At 36.2% G+C, this 17,627-nt stretch overlaps 1 protein-coding gene across 1 annotated transcript in view; it reads left to right on the top strand.

The window, feature by feature from the left end:
* Meox2 (mesenchyme homeobox 2) overlaps nucleotides 1-17,627 on the top strand; it is a 61,461-nt gene that overhangs the window by 35,259 nt on the left and 8,575 nt on the right. Inside the window, exon 2 of the mRNA XM_052738358.1 lies at nucleotides 12,364-12,536. Within this exon, the coding sequence (XP_052594318.1) occupies nucleotides 12,364-12,536 (173 nt within the window). The remainder of the gene's footprint in view (nucleotides 1-12,363; nucleotides 12,537-17,627) is intronic.

Consider the following 17,627-nt stretch of genomic DNA (forward strand, 5'->3'; position numbering starts at 1 on the left):
CTGTCCTAAGGAAGCTCCTTACACATTATTTATCTTATTTACTTTCTTCTATTCCTAGCTGCTTACTCATCATTTTAAGACCAATTCTGTGTGCTAGGATTTGTCTTGTGAAATAGTTGTAATGTTGGGTTCCTGGGGATAGTTAGGGGAGATCTAGGAACAAGTGATTTGACTCTTAGGACTTGTGACTAAGAGTCAGTTGTCCTGACTATAGCTGGTTGGTTTGGTATTCCTTATGGTGAACAAATGCCAAATTACACAAGGCAGAGCAAGGCCACGTCTCCTGCATATAACCAAATATGATCAATCTCAAGCTATGTTTAAGTGATTCCATATTGTATAAGTAATTGATAACCAGAAAATCGGATGTGTTTTATGTATCTGGACACTGACATAGAATGAACTTGACTAAACCAATGTGAGACTCATTTTTGAAAAGCATACATATTCATATACACCTCACAAAAACAGATTTTTAAATTTTAATTTCATTTACTTTGAAAATAAAAATATGCCACACAGATTCAGAATAACATAATATGTGTTTTGATTTTTGCTCTACTCTTTAATAGTAACGTGTAAAAAAGTATGCAATATCTAAGAGCATATGAATTGCAAAGCCACTACTGTTTCAAAGCAAATTTAATTACTCCTTTTTGACTGGCAAAGAATTTATTAAGGCAGCTACTTTTTAAAAATGCACAGTAGTAAAAATAGCTAGAAAATAAAATCATCACTTTTCCAAAACCAACTCCATATTTAATGACAAATGGTGCTAAACAGTAGATATGAAATAACAGGTGATTTGAACAAAATTTACAAATCCAGTAAAAGTGACAGTAGAATTCTGGTTAATTAAATGGTACAGACAGACATTCAAACTTGATTTTATTGATAATTGGTGTACAACATTGAATGGATACCATGTATCTCAACTTTTCTCTTCACAACAGTCACTTGTCTGTTCTGTTGAAGGAGAAACTTAGTTTCAAGTGACTTAACAGGCCTAGACGACCACACAGTTAGCAAGCATCACCTGGGAACTTCCGTCTGAAATCTATAAGAGTCAAAGGGTCTACTTTTTTCTCTGCACCATGCTCCCATCCTAAATATGTAAATTTTGGAAGCAAATATATGCAACTCATATCATTTTATGTTAATCATAACTTTGCTGAAACACTGTGATATTGAACAAATATTTATTAAAATATCTTTCTACTAATTGGGAATTATTTGAGGACAAGTTGAGGACACATTCACACGTAAAATAAGCCACATTAAGATGTGCTTCACAGGCAAGGCAGTGGTGGTGCACCCTTTTTTTTTTTTTAAAGATTATTTTATTATTATGTATACAGTGTTCTGTTTGCATGTAGACCTGCTGCCAGAAGAGGAGGGCACCAGATCTCATTATAGCCGGTCGTGAGCCACCATGTGGCTGCTGGGAATTGAACTCAGGACCTCTGGAAGAGCAGCCAGTGCTTTTAACCTCTGAGCCATCCCTCCAGCACCATGGTGCACACTTTTAATCCCAGCACTCAGGAGGCAGAGCCAGGTAGATCTCTGTGAGTTCGAGGCCAGGCTGGTCTACAGAGCAAGATCCAGGACAGGGACCAAAACTACACAGAGAAACTCTGTCTTGAAAAAACAAAACAACAATAAAAAAAGATGTGCTTCACAAAAGGACATGTGAGTGTGTAAGAAAATTATATTCTAGCAGAAAATTGCATATCCTTTGTATGTGATAGCTCAGGTATTTAGTTCAATGAAGGTGTTTATATTTGTGAGCCACAGTATGATGTAATACTGATTGCTACTATATGTATATTTCAAACTATATTTGATAATAAGCTCTTCATATATGTACACCAGGCAATAGTTTTATCAAAGAGTATGCATATCTAGTTCTAGAAAGGACTGTAGCATCAATATTCTATCTAAATGTCACTTCATGAAATTGCAAAGCTTCATTATTATCATTACATTCTTTTGCCTATGAAATGAGATAATAAAGGCTGGGTGGTGGTGGTGCATGCCTTTAATCCAGGCACTTGGGAGGCAGAGGCAGGCGGATCTCAGTGAGTTCGTGGCCAACCTGATATACAAAGTGAGTTCCAGGACAGCCAGGAATGTCACACAGAGAAACCCTGCCTCAAAAAAACAAAGAAAGAAAGGAGAAATGAGATAATAAAATTAGTCTGTAACATTTCAATATCATTATTATTCTAGAATAACACACACATACACACATATATTAATGTATGTATGCACATGCTAAACTGAAGAAAACTTCACTGTTCTCTACCCATCCTTTGTAAGGCCATTGAGGCAGGAGGATACAGACTTCAAGACAATTTTAGGCTATAAAACAAGGTCAAGATCAACATGCAATCCATAGTGAGACTTTGTGTCAAAAGAACTCAAACTATAGCAATAATTATTAAGTTTGTATATTCCAAGACAGAACAAATCATTTTAATTCATCTATATATTTTATATAGTTTATAAGAAATTATAAAATGCACATCAAATTGAACTTGTTGGTTTTTGTGTTTTGCAATTTTTAAAAAATTATTTTCAAATTCTGTACTCCTTTAAGCCTAATTGGCCACATTTGAATCAAATCCAAGTTTATATGAGGCACTGCAGATCAAACCTCTGGGCTTATAAATGTACAAATATTCTGCCTATGACCTGCACCACTAGCTCCCGATTATATTTTTTTTTTTGTTTTTTTTTTTCGAGACAGGGTTTCTCTGTGTAGCTTTGCACCTTTCCTGGAACTCACTTGGTAGCCCAGGCTGGTCTTGAACTCACAGAGATCCGCCTGGCTCTGCCTCCTGAGTGCTGGGATTAAAGGCGTGTGCCACCACCGCCCGGCCTGATTATATTTTGTTAAACTTTTTTATGCAATAAATTTTGATCATATTTTCCTTTCAAACAAGCAAAAGACCAATAAGACAAACATAAGAACGAACAAACAATGAGAAACCTCCACAACAAAGAACATGCCAAAACAAAGCAAAATGAAACAAAAATTTCCCCAAAATACCACTGAATTCATTTTGTGTTGGCACCTCTTCCTGGGCATGCCGGGCATGCTGGGCATGCTGGGCATAGGGCCTGCCCTGGAATGATGTCTATATAAACAGTCACACTCCATTGGAGAAAACTGAATTTCCTTTGCCTGAGGGTACCAGTTGCTGATGGCTTCTGGCTGGGGGGGATCTCTTGTCCACTTCTTCCTCTCACTGCTGCTGCAACCCTGTCTGGCTTGAACTTGTGCAAGTCTTGTGAAGATGATTCAGCTGCTAAAGGGTAGGCTCACTGTCAAACTAATTTTCTTTTTTAAAACAACTATACTCAGTCAACTTTAATAGACTTTTATTTGTGGAATTTAAAAGCATTCCGTTAATGTAAGTTTAGACTTCGTAATTTAGAGAATCCTTTGACACACGGTATCAGAGGTTGATTATGATGCAGCTAAGTCTCCCAAAGACTGGTTCCCTTTGATTAGTGCAGCTGTGCTTGAGAAATTGATCACAGAGAATTCCATGCTACCAGCAACAGGCAAACGAAGATAATGCTGGCTGCCAGGATCAGACCCTCAGGTTGCTTGCAATTAAAAGTAATGTTTACCTTGTTACTTTCATGTACCATTTATGTTTTATATAATTTGACTTTGGTACTACGATTTCAAAGCAAAATCAATATATAACTCCTTGGTTATTAATTTTTCAATATGATCATTTTAGTGTCTAAAATGTCTAAGTGATTTACTTCCCAACTCATACTTAAGAACAAAATTATATACAAATGGTACTTTTTTAAAAAGTGCATATTTGTACAGTAGGCTTGTAAATGTTGTGTAATAAATATTTCTTCATTTGATTTATTAGAAATTTATGGAAGAGTGTTAGTTAAACATTTTGTATAACTTAATGTCTTCCTAAATCTAAATCATTTTCACTAGAATTTCAAAATGAATAATCACACACACACACACACACACACACACACACACACACACACACACACAATCTCCAGTTTCTTGTATATAACAAATTTGTATTAGAGTCATCAAATTTCCTGCAAAATATTCAGAGGAAACAAAAATTCATGCGCTAATCCCACTGGGCCTTGTAAAGCGTCGTCACCTCAGTGGTTTCATTAGAAAATCCTAGCTCACTCTTCAGATTCACTTCCAGACTAGCTGGGAAAAGCACACAGATCCTGTTGTGGCTCATCTGTTCTACAAACTAAACATTATTAGTCATTGTATGATCCCTAGACTTCCTACATGTTTGTGTTGAGTTTTAGCTTAAAAATGAATTTTCCTACCTTAAAAATGTGTTTTAGCTTCTGAGTCTATTAAATGTATAGCTTTCAATTACTACAGCTTTAATTCATTAGTCCTTCACTAATCATAGCTATTGACTACTCATGACTATTAAATGATTCCAAAATGCAGTCCCTGTTCCAAATGATTCACAAATTTCTTCAATTCTGTGTTAGCTGAAGACGAAGGTAACAGTGGGTGAATAGCAGGTGTGTATCGGAGACTATGCTTAAATTTTAATATCTAAGAATTTGGCATCTTGGATGATCATGAATTTGTTTGAACAGTTTGTTATAGTTAGTAACATAGTTTAATGGTGTCATTACCCAATCTGTGTTAATATGATCAATGGGTAAAGCATATTTAGGGAGGAATTTGTGTTGATTTTAAAACTGAATGACACCAGAGATGTAGAAACACTGTGTGATTTCAAGGGTGTCTCATGAGCCCTTCAGTCATATCTTGAGGCCCCTTTCCTTTCTTTTTTATTGAAAATAGATTTATATTATGATTATAGTTTCCCCTCCCCCAAATCTTTCCAGATCCTTTTCCCCACTAACCTAAATTCACATCTTCTTTCTCTTTTCTCATAAGAATACAAACAGGCATCTAAAAACTATAATAATAATAGAATGAATTAAGATAAAATAAAACAAACAAACCAGGATAAGAGAAAACATACAGAAGAAAAGGACCCAAAGAAAAGCACAGGAAACACACACAAGTATAGAGACACACAGGTTTTTACACACAGAAATGCCATAAAATCACAAAACTGGAAGCCATAAAATATATGCAAAGGACATTTTCTCACTTTAAACACAGAACATAGAAGAGATAATTTATAAATTCTATATCAAATTAATGCTTATTAGTTCAAACAGTATTAGTTAATTAAAATATCTCATCAAATAGTTGATTTATGGTTAGTCATCGTGTGCCTTTACGTAGGGTAGGAACATAATGATGCCTAGTGAAATCTACTGACACCACTAAAGGAATAGCCCAGGAAAGTGGCACAGAATTTCTGCTCTCCCAAGTAAGTAGATGCACTCATCTGGTTATATAAGTTAGCTTTGACAATCGCCCCTTCTTTTGTCTGCTAACAACTGTCACTAATTGGCAGGACACCTGATACAATCACATGACAAAAATGATGCTGTTTACACATGAGTTACTCACATTTATAAATTGCATTGGTCATATCAAAAGACCATTGTACAATGTCAAATCATTGATATTCTGCCTCAGATATTACTTGAGCACAGTGGCTCTTGACTGAGAGTGATTTTCTTCTTAGTGCCTATTAGCAATACCTAGAAACCTTTTTAGATGTCTCAATTAGGTTTCCAGATGTAGCCAATTAAAATATTTTCCAATCAATAAACAATATTTTTATATAAGTATGTTCTACTCACTGTTTGTGATATACTAGAATTGTATTTGTTGTTTACGTAAAATTCATTTTGTAACTGAAAACCTTATAATTTATCTGGCTGCCCCAAGGGGAGAGGTTTCCCTGAGTGTACAGTGAGTAGTGATTAGGCCTCCTTAGAAACACTGCAGTGCCCAAGACAGCCTGTGAAGGAGCTCTTTATTTTGAATATGTTTGTTTCAGTGGACTTTAATCTGACAATAATTTTCTATCTCAAAATGACAATGGTACCGAGGTTTAAAAAATACTAGTTTTGTGTCATTTATTCCTTCCTGTGGTATAATATCCAACTCTGTAGCTATAAATTAGTTGTCTTTTATTTTTGACATTTTTATTATACACAGTGGGTTTCATTCTTCCATTCTCATAAGCATATGATGTATTTTGATCATACTCCTCATTCTTTTAGGTTTAAACTTTACACTATTGACACATTTTTAGGCACCTTTATATCTGAGCATGCTTAAAGATGTCATTACAGATACACATCATACATAATTATTTATCACTGTTTCAATTGATTATGGGAGTTGTGCAGAAGACCATTTGAGAACCAATATACAGAAGTAATGATTAATGCTTTCTTTGATTTGAAACTGAAGTTCAGGTAAACTAATCAGAGCAAGTCATTCTCCATAAATAAAGCATGAGGAAGAAAATCCAGCAGTTTCAGAATCCAGTCTATAGCGCCGGAAACAGACTCATAAGGAAATTCCATATGATTCATTTCCTACAGTCTAGAGAAGAAGCAAAGCAGACATAAAGAAAAATGGAAGGCTCGGTTTTGTTAGCACTGTCAGAATATAATAAAGTCACTGTGAAGACAGGACAAAGAGGGACTTAGAGACATGAAGTAAACACCAGCTACGTGGAGATGACATCCACTGACTGGGAGTTATGAAAGTACCTCTGGCCTGTCTCCCACACATACAGGGATTTACCAAGTTACTAAAAGAACTGGGACAAACTTTCTAGAACTGCACTGCATGTTCATATGTTGTCTTATGTCGTAAAAAAGCTGCATTTCTTTCACTCTATTTGAGAGCTGCGAATCAAAAAGGTCACAATATTCTAGCCAGTGCTAAGTCACTTACAGTTCTTAACTTGTGAAAATAGCTTCCTTCTGTCCCCGTCTCCTGGAAGATGCGATAATATCGTGCAACTCCATCAACTGGCTGATGTAAAGCTGGATAGGGTGTGAATGGAGTGCCTGGGCAGAGCACTAAGTGCTCTTGCAGAATCCGTCAATGTTTCTTTTTCCTTTGAATTAAACAAACAAAGAAGAGCGCTAACTGGATTTACCTCCAACGTCTTAATACAGTAGGCAATGGTTGCCATCAAATTCACATTCTAGTGGATGAAAGAAAGCATCCCTAGAGCGGCAGGATACCGTAAAATTTGAAAAAGAGCAAGAAGAGCTTGATCAGAATCCATAAAAGAGGTGCTTCTTTAAACTAATATGGTGAAGGAGAATGCAATGGGAAGTTTTATGTCCAGAATTTCTTCATTGGGGATTGTGTGGTCCACAAAATAGAGTTCTTTGCCTTTGGTATAACCCAACCACAAGTGTTGTATATATGTATAGATATTTTGTAGTTGGTGTTTCCTATACAAAATGCAGTAAGAGGCATAAATACAATTCTAAGTATCTGCTATCAGTCTTTCCTTCCTCCTTTCTTTGCTTTCTCTCCTTCCCTCCTTTCTTCTTTTCTATCAGCTTTTTCTTTGTATTATTTCTTCCTCTGTCTTAATGCCTGAGTCCTGGGATTACAGGTGTATACCATCATGTCTGCTTGTAACCAGAGTTGATTTGTTTGTTTGTTGTTTGGTTTTATTTAGACAGAATTTCATTCTTGAGATCAGACTAGCCTCCAGCTTGTGGCAATTCTGCTGCCTCAGCTTCTTCAGTGTTCTGGAATTACAGATGTGAGTCCTGATAATTAGGGAATTCCTATGTCTATAACTGCATAACATCTTACCCAGAAAATGTATGCTAGTGTGAATATTGAATTAAGTACCTGACAATCTGTAATGAGAAGAGTCAAAATCAAATCTATGTCAAATTTCAGTAAAGGAATTACATAAACATTTTGTGTCTTTAGGCTTTTGACCTTTTTTGTTGTTGCTTTACTAAAATACTTTGTATTCAGTGTATTTAGAATGAACAATATTTTGCATAAAGTTAAATTTTGTCAATGTATCTACTTCTTTGTGGATTTCACTTTGTGCTTTTGCCATGAAAAAAGAACATTGAGTTGTTTTCCTCCAATCAGGAAGTACTACATAGTGATGGGCAATGATTAAAATTGAAGTTCTTGCTAATCCCTCATTATGTAAATTCAAAGAGTTTTACTAAGAACAGTCAGTAAAGAAAACTGAGTCCATACATTGATAGTCGCACAAAAGCAGGCAAGTAATTGAATGATGGAACAGTTATTTTACTCAAACTAGCCAAAATTCCTTTAACTGCCATCTTAAAACTACAAAGGGGACAGGAGGAAGCAAGAATAAATAAAGAAATAGATTATAATGCTTCCCAGTGTATTCCAGGCATGCAGTCAGGGACCACAGCGGGCCATTGCCTGCCCCAGGAAACCAGCCATATGTGAAGCATCAGGACTTAGGAGCGTGGATTTTTCTAATGCAAGTTTTGGATTGCTTGTTTTCAAAAGTTTCATACCTAATTTATTTATCAAATTTGTATCATTTATTAAATTTGTGTTGTTTAGGAACAAGTCTGCAATGCTACTTTTTGCAACTTCCCTCTGTTTCTGTCTTCCAGATCCCTAGAGAAACATATTTGAACTTGGATTAATTCACTATTTTCTTTTGGGTATGAGAATAGATGAATTGATGTTGAAATATTTCTGGAAATTGGAATTATTTGTTGTTCTAAAATGAAATCATTCCATTTCAGTATTTTATAGACATAGCTAAATTATAGGTTCTATACTCACCATATTTTATTATTTACCTTATATTAAAAATCATTCTGTACCAGGCATGAGCATATTGATCCTTTATATCACTTGTCTTTAAAAAAAATCATTGTCTTTTGGTTTCCTTTTGTACTAAGGGAAATGAAATATCACACGTGGAACAGTTTAAACACTAGACAGAAATGATCCTTGGAGGGTAGTTTCAGTCCCTCACAGACATAGTGCAGACTTCTTCAATTAGCAAAGTCCCAGGAACCAAAGGTTAGGGATCTAGTCCTTCCAAAGTACCTGAAGACATAAGACAATATACCCTCAATGCAACAAGAATGCTAAGGTTCACCCTCTGGTACATAAAAGTATCTGAAATGAAAAACAACAGTTGTAACATTCTACACTGGGATCTACTCTGGAAATGCTGAGGTTGTGTTTATGGTGGTAGAGAAGAAAAGAAGGCAGTTTCCAGATTTCCCCCTCAACACCACCACTTGGCAGAGGATGTGGGAGGCTGCAGAAGACAGAGGTTTGCCTTGGTTGAAACAGCTGTGAAACATATGGAGGCTGATGTGAAATTTGCCAAATGCCTCATCCAAACTTCCTACCCATTTTCCAGCAAAGAATAGGCAGTGAGGTGATAATAGTGGGGGAATTAGGGTTAGCAAGTGATAACATGAACGCATAAAGAAATAATTTAAATTCAAGATTACAGGAAATGCAAGCACAAAAGGTAAAATTCTAAAGATCATATTTTAAATGAAGATTAGAAACATTGTGGGTTAATTGAACAGCAGAATCATATGTCCCACCACAAAAGTGTACAGTGGATAAAGGAACAATGGTGTTTCCTAACTTGATTGCTATTCCTCTCCAAGAAGCACACAACTGCCCTTCATGTTAGCTTCAACTCAATGATAACGTTTGTGATTTTGAAAATATAAGTATGCTAGCTCACTTCATTTTGTTCAACGGACTTCTCTTCCTTGCAAATTTGCTTTGGTATTCAGTCATTCCATAAATTGTTTTTGGATTGAAGTACTGAATTATAGCCAGATTTTTGCTTAAATCCAGTCACTAGCTATATAAACCTGCTGCAGAATATTTCTTGTCATAATGATTGTATAAGCCCATCACAAGTTTTGTGTGTATGTGATGTATTTATGAAATACTCTGGACTGTTTCAAAAGCTAGAGGAGATCGATGTCAAAGAAAGAAAAATAAATATCAGTTAATAGGTTTCTCTCTATGTGAATTTGTTCATTCATGCTTACTTATGGGAATGGGTGAACCGTGAGTCACTCAAACTGAACTACATGAACCACATCTCACTCAAACTGAACTCAGGAGAAACACTTGCTGCTTTGCCATCAGCTTCCAAAGCTGTTTAGCTGAAGGAAAAAGACCATTGTTTCCTACAAATAGCCACAAGCCAAGATCTCAGTGAGAGTGACTGCAAGCTGGCAAAACTCGTGATTCACGGATGGTCCTGGGAAGGACTTGAAGCGGAATGTTCCAGGCTGGGACTTGAATTTCATTTCTGCAGAATAGCCTATAGGACAAAAAAAGTGATCACTTGGAAAGTTTATTCACACCCAGAACAGCCCAATGCTGCAACAATATGGGTGCTGTCAAACATGTACCTTAAAAACAGTGTGATGAACTCTGGGTTCTACTTTGAGCCAGGTATGTTGGCATGATGTAAACATGACTACCTGTGAGCTGCCACTTATTATAAACTCATCTAGTTCCAGTGGCATCCTAAGGTGTAATCAGGCTGAATTTCACAAAACATTCTTTGACCCGGGTGGGAAAACTGACCTTCACCTGCCAGGGTGGGGATCCCAGTCAATATGGAAATTAAGTGACATCTTGGAAATATGATTATAAATGATGACCAGCCAAGGAAACCTCCTGTGTAACATATTAACATGAAAGGGATAGCCAACGTGCCAAGACATAGGTGATAAACCATTGCTGCTGCTGCTGTGAGAAAATCACATTTGGCCAGCTGAGATGTGGGTAAGATTCAATCCAGAATTGCTTGCCTGAAAATCTCCTGTCTAGTCGGTTTCCATTTTGCAGTGCCCTCTTTATACCAGATAGATTTCCTTTAGGTTTATGGAAAGGGAAAGTATAATTTAAAAAACTCATTTATTATTTCTTGGTATCGACAAGCATCACTGGATACAAAGCAACTGTGGATGAAGAGATAATTTCTCAACCGTACTGTATTATATTTATGTAATTAAAGAGTAGTTAAGATACTGTGTTTATATTTTCAATTAGTCATTACTATTCCTGTGACACTTTTACCTGGGCTCATGGGAGAGCTCCTTGTACTAATGATGTATATGTGATAAACATCAAGTACAAATCAGCAATTATTTTCAGGAGATTTGCATGACCTTCTATTGATGATGTTGGTATTTCACTGAGGATAAAGGTGACATGGCCTTCTAGAGTTGGATATGGCTGCTATCCATGTCTACGTGATGAATGCAGATTAGCTTTCCTATATTATGCTCATTCTGTTTTTTAGTTTATAGAAAACACCTTCAAGCCTACATCTCAGGAATATTAAAAAACTAAATAAAATATTCTTCATTGTGTTGTATTAATTCCTGAATAGAAATGTGGATTGCTATGTTCCAAATTACTGTTATAATTTTACATGGTGTTAAAGATTTGATTTGGAGAATTGATGTCTGGTATATGTGGCTGCTGTACTGCATGTACAGTAGATAACTAAAACTTCTTGCATATAAGTCGTATGGGCATACTTTTGTTCATACATTCCATGTTGAGCTAATCAGTATGTGCCATAAGAGAAAACTATAGCTGTCTTAATTAAGGAACTAAAATGAAAATAAATGTGACAGTAAATTCTTAGATCCTTTTCACATGCTTTGTCTGAGCTTTAACTGCTTGTTTATTTGTTTATTTATTTAACTATTTTTATTTATATCTGTGTGTTTGTACATGTGGGCAGGTGTCCACAGAGGCCTGAAGAGGATATCTGATCCCCTAGAGCTGGAGTGACAGATGGTTGTGAGCCATTTGATGTGAATACTGGAAACGGAACTTAGGTCCTCTTTACGAGTAAAAATCACTGTTAATCACCAAACCCCTTAGGGTTTTTATCTCTGGACCCATGGCCTTGGACTTTAGATCCAGTCACTGAGTAATTTGTTTTGGTAAAATAATCATATACACAATTATTACTTCTTTGAGGATTCCATAGCCACTTATCCTTAGACCTTATGTACATGTAGCAAGGCAACACTTTATTTCTACAATTGTTTTTTGATGAGGGTTTGGTTTATTTTATTATCACAGTACCATTTCAGAAGTTAAAAAATTGTGTTTATATTTTATAGATGTATAAAGAACAATTAAATTATGAGTTACCAGAAAACCAAGAGAAAGAAAGAGAGAGAGAGAGAGAGAGAGAGAGAGAGAGAGAGAGAGAGAGAGAGAGAGAAAGAAAAACCTATCTCAGCCTGTGTCCGTGTGATCAGTCTTACTGTCTTTGCTCCCTATGACTCCCCTGTCTAGCAAAGCACGTGGAGAAGTATTATTCAATAACTGTGAATGGTGTGATCACACATATTTGCCTGACTATATTAACACCAATCTTCTTTCACTTTCCCACCCAGATTCCCAGGAAGGAAATTACAAGTCAGAAGTGAACAGCAAACCTAGGAAGGAAAGAACAGCTTTTACCAAAGAGCAAATCAGAGAACTCGAGGCAGAATTTGCCCATCATAATTATTTGACCAGACTGAGAAGATATGAGATAGCAGTGAACCTAGATCTCACCGAAAGACAGGTAAAGTGGGCATCATCGCTGCGTGACCTTTTATATTGCTATGGCTTACCAGTCTTTTTTTTTTTTTTAACCATTTTTAAATTATCTGGATTTATGATTTGCAAATACCAATTAGAAGTCTCTACTATTCAATGATTAAACTTTTGTTCAGCAAAATGACAAAATTAAAGAAAAACAAATGATAGTTGAATGAAAGGTACGTTTACTGAGTTTCAAAAAGGGATGCTTTGTGACGGTAATATTTCTCTGTTTGTTTTAAAAACACAGTTTGTTTTAAATAATGTGGGTAAATGGTGAAATACTTCCTGTGTTTATATTTAAGCTCTCCTCATCTGGTGTAATAAAAGGTTAGTTGTCTGTGCAGGTCAGGATAGGTCATGTCATGTTGTAATAGAACATTAACCTTTAAAACTAAAGCATAAAATAAAATAAAATCGCGATGGCTTATTTTCTACATGAATTCGATGATTCCCGCACTCTGAACAGTCACTCACAGTCCTTGGAATCGCAACACACAGTGCTGTTGGTCACCACAGGAGGTGATGAAGAATTAGCAGATCCCTGACCTCGAGATGTTTTCACCTGGAAATGACTCATATTCCCTCCTTTTGCTCTCATGTGTTCTGAAATGATCAAGGGGTGTAGCATAGGTGCAAGAAGCCTGGGGAATGATTGGCAGCAAGGACATACAAATCACTGGTAATTACCTGCTCTCTATTAATCAAATTACTTCAAAATTGTGTTTGTTCCAGAAGTTCAAGAGTCTGCTATCCACTGAAAGAATGCTTTGAATGTGTTAATGATACATGTATCCAATTAATGAAAACTAAATAATATACTTAAATTAATTGCTTTATAGACTCCTTTATTGGGTTTTATTTAGACAGAAAATACCTTGCTCCGTTAGCACTCAGAGTACGCCCTATATTAATTCATATTTACTCTAGGAGAAGCCAGCCTTCACATGGTTAACTGTCTTGCTAGTTAGAAAAACATTCCTGAAAGGCAAATGCAAACATCTTTATGGACAGTGCAATTATAACAGGCGCTGTTAGGCCAAGAGCTTGACTTCCTCTCTCACTGTACATTTTTCCTCCAGGGGTCCCACTGGGACCAGGGAAATACCAAAAGGGTGTGGACACATGACAAATGATTGTCACACTTTATGATAGCGAGTGGTTTTTATCCAGTTTCTTATCATACTCTTTCTTTCTGTTAGTTTTTAGATTTCACCTTCTGTGGGTTATTTCTGCTTAAAGAAAATATACAAAGGACACTTTTATGTGGTTTTATTTATTGGCAGTTTATATTTTATTAAATATTATGACTAGTTTCTGAGCTCCGGAGTACCACATTTTCTTCCTCTGAATCACACACAAAGTTCCCTCTGTGGATGTGTAGCACTTGGCACTTCAGAAAGCAGGATCTAAAATCTATATCATCAGAGAGCCGATCTATTTTAATATGTTTATCTGGGAACAAGGAAGTAAAGAGGGGGAGCAATTGCACATCAGTGTATGCAGAAACAGGGAACTCTGGGAAAGACCCCATATTTTAGAAATATGAAGAAAAGTGGAAATTAGAGCTGACTTCCCATCTACACAATGATGGATAGAGCACTGAGCTCTGGCCAAGAGCAAAAGCAAGAACCTGAGCTTAGTCACATAGTGATTGTCCATCGTCTTCCATCATTTGATCAGAGAAATCAGGTTTCATATTGGTCTAACAACAATTTAATCCTAAAGAGGTTCTATAAACTGATGAAAATGTAGAAGGTATTTTAGATAACTATTCTTTCTTCCTAACTGACTTGATTTATTAAATTATATGCAACAGCTACATATGTATATGTATATATTTATGCCTTATTTTAAATCTTAATGTCTTTAATTGTCACTTCCATTTTAAGTCAGCTTGTCTTTTCTGTGTAATGAACCATCCCAAATATTAGTGGATTCACACAACAGCCACATTATATTTATTTAGAATTTTGTGGGTCTGGGTTTTGGAATGGTTTTTCGGAGCCTTCCCTCCAGCCTCCCCTCCATCCATCCCAGAAATGCAGTCTTTGATCCAGTGACTGAGTGCTGCCTGAAGCTCTTCCGGGACAGTTGGTCTTCTCATACTTTTGCTTCTAATCAGCTAACCTGGGCTTCTTCAGAGCAGGAAAACTGCTCCCAGGAATTCTGAGAAAAAACTCTGACCTATAAGGGATCCTTAAGCTTCTGTTTATCCCATATTTACCAGTGTCCCCTATTCAAAGTGAACCATCTGGCCAAGCTTAGTGTATAGACAAGAGTCATTAGAAGTCTTCACGAGATGAGCTAGCAAGGGTCTTATAAGAAAAACAGGAAATAAACAAACAGCAAATGGACAAAATCACAACAAAACAAAAACTTGGAGAGATGCTTGGGTTCTCAAACAATTGAAAACTCGGGACTGTGCATTTTCTTTCCTGTCTTGTACATCTCCTCTGGCAGTTTCAAGTTAACTGGAAGGGTGATGTGCTCATTATAGTGTAAATGTTTAATCAAAGCTAAATCTCTAGAGGGATGCTGTCAAAAAACACGAAATTTTGAATGCAAGTATGTGAAGGAATATCTAGGATTGGCCGCTTCGAAGTTTGTTTTCTTAGAGTAGAAAAAAATCGTTTTGGGGCACAATTAGAAGCAAATGTGTTTTCTCTTTCTCAGATTTATTCACCATAGTGGAAACAAAAGCATTTTCACCAGACACTGAACGAGACAGATACGTGGTGGGGGCTTGCTATTCACAGGCATGTTGGGTAAATTCATTGGTAACACAGACATTTGTTGAGCTAGGCGCTAGAAAGAAAATTCCATGAAAATAAGCTGGAGAGTCTGTGCTCTAGCTCATAAGTGTAGCTAGAGTTTTCCTGCCTGGCCCACAGTCAGGGCAAATCTCTCTCACCTGCCAGTCCCACAGCCACTCAGACCCAACCAAGTAAACACAGAGACTTATATTGGTTACAAACTGTATGGCCGTGGCAGACTTCTTGCTAACTGTTCTTATAGCTTAAATTAATCCATTTCTATTCATCTATACCTTGCCACATGGCTCGTGGCTTACCAGCATCTACACATGCTGTTTGTCATCGTGGCGGCTGGCAGTGTCTCCCCCACTCAGCCTTCCACTTCCCAGTTTTTTCTCCTCCTTGTCCCGCCTACACTTCCTGCCTGGCCACTGACCAATCAGTGATTTATTTATTGACCAATCAGCAACACACTTGACATACAGACCATCCCACAGCACATAAGATGGGACAACTGAACACATTTTAACCATGGCAAAGGCTGCTGAATTTAACCATAGACAGGGAGGAGAATATTTCACATTGTGCCAAATGTGAACTTTCTTCTTATACATTTATGTTCATCTAGTGTCTTAAATTACAAATTTTAGAATTTGATTTTCACTTCATGTGATGAATTTGTTGTACTGAATTCACAGGAATGAAACATTGTGTGATTCAATACCATGTTTTCTATTCTTGGTGATCTAAAGGCACATTTCTCTAGAATGCTGGGATGTCACTCCCAGTGAAATATTTTTGGTTTTTAATTTTGGAGGTCTTATAGCCATAGACGCATAACATACCTTTAAAATTCCTGTTCTTTAAAATGGAAAGAAGCTTCTCTCAGTTCATTGGGCATCTACAGAAAAACACAATGTACCAGATTTCACAAACAACCTAAATTTATTCCTTGCCATTTTAGAAGATTAGAAGTCCAACATCAGGCCTTGTTCTGGAGAAAGGTTGTGTTCTATAAACAGCTTTCAGCCTCTTGCTCCATGCGACTGAAGGGCTAACTAACTCTCTAAGTTATTTCTGTAATGATGTTTATCTGAGGAATGAGAAATTTATCTTTATGAGTTAATTGTTGAAAGACCCCATTTCTAATATCATCTTGAGCAGAAGATTTCTATGTAAGAATTGGTGGAGAGCAACCATTCAGGCCTAGCACTTCAATAGTGCTGTACTCTCCACAAAATGAATTCACTATGCAATTCACATCTTGACCCTATATATTCTTACAAGACATGTGTGAGTACAGTTTCCATATTTAAGTTGTTTAATTGTACCTCTGCGTTCTCTTCATTTTTTCTGCATGAGTTAGTTTTACATATTTTAAAATAAAATAAAATTTAGAAATGTAGATTAAATTTGTATGTTAAAAACATATTTAACCATATGTTGTTTTATATTTATCCTAATTTAATATCATTTCTTAAATCTAAATATTTTTCTTGGTTTTGATAAAAGCTTTTAATATTCAAATATAAATAAATGATTCACTATACAAAGGGAGAGTGAAAGATGTAATAATTTAGACTCAGAGAAGAATTATGTAGATGAATAATTACCTATTTTCTAAAACTTATATGTAGTTATATGAATCTTTACTGTGCTTTAACGCTGATTTTTTTCCTGTGATTGTCTAGAAAATGTGTACTTATGCAGTAGAGTACGTTAAGATACTTTTGCTATAATTATGTCATTGATCAGTATATGAGCCACATGTTTTAGCAAGACACATTGATGTTTTTATAAAGATTTTCAACAATGCTTAGATATTTCTTAGATAAAGGTAAGACATGTTGAATTCTCAAACATCCCTCAGAAAGTTAACTTCACAAATCCTACCTGAGGAGCTATCATAAAATTTCCTAAATTGGTTGCACATTTACACACACACACACACACACACACACACACACACACACACACACACACATGCTTGTGTCCTCCATAATGAAATATCAAGGCACTCTATAATTCCATCGATTATAGATTCTGCAATTACCTTCCAATTTCTTCCTGCAAGGAGAAGGGATCCTGCTTTGCAAAGTGCTTCTATTTGGCAAATAGTTTTTAAATAACATTTTTTATACTGTGTAAGAATGGGGACCCTAGGACAAAGCTGCATTTCCATTTTGTAATGCCAGTTTGTAGGGCAGTAATAAGTCTAGTAATCTTCCCGCATCGAATTTATAGCTAGCAGTTCTGACATCATCTCATGTCCTCTTCACGATTAACAGTAGCAGGTCTGTTTGGGACATTTTACAAAT

This window comes from Peromyscus californicus, unplaced genomic scaffold (assembly GCF_007827085.1).
Source record: "Peromyscus californicus insignis strain IS unplaced genomic scaffold, ASM782708v3 Scaffold_15__1_contigs__length_86483966, whole genome shotgun sequence".
NCBI lineage: Eukaryota > Metazoa > Chordata > Mammalia > Rodentia > Cricetidae > Peromyscus > Peromyscus californicus.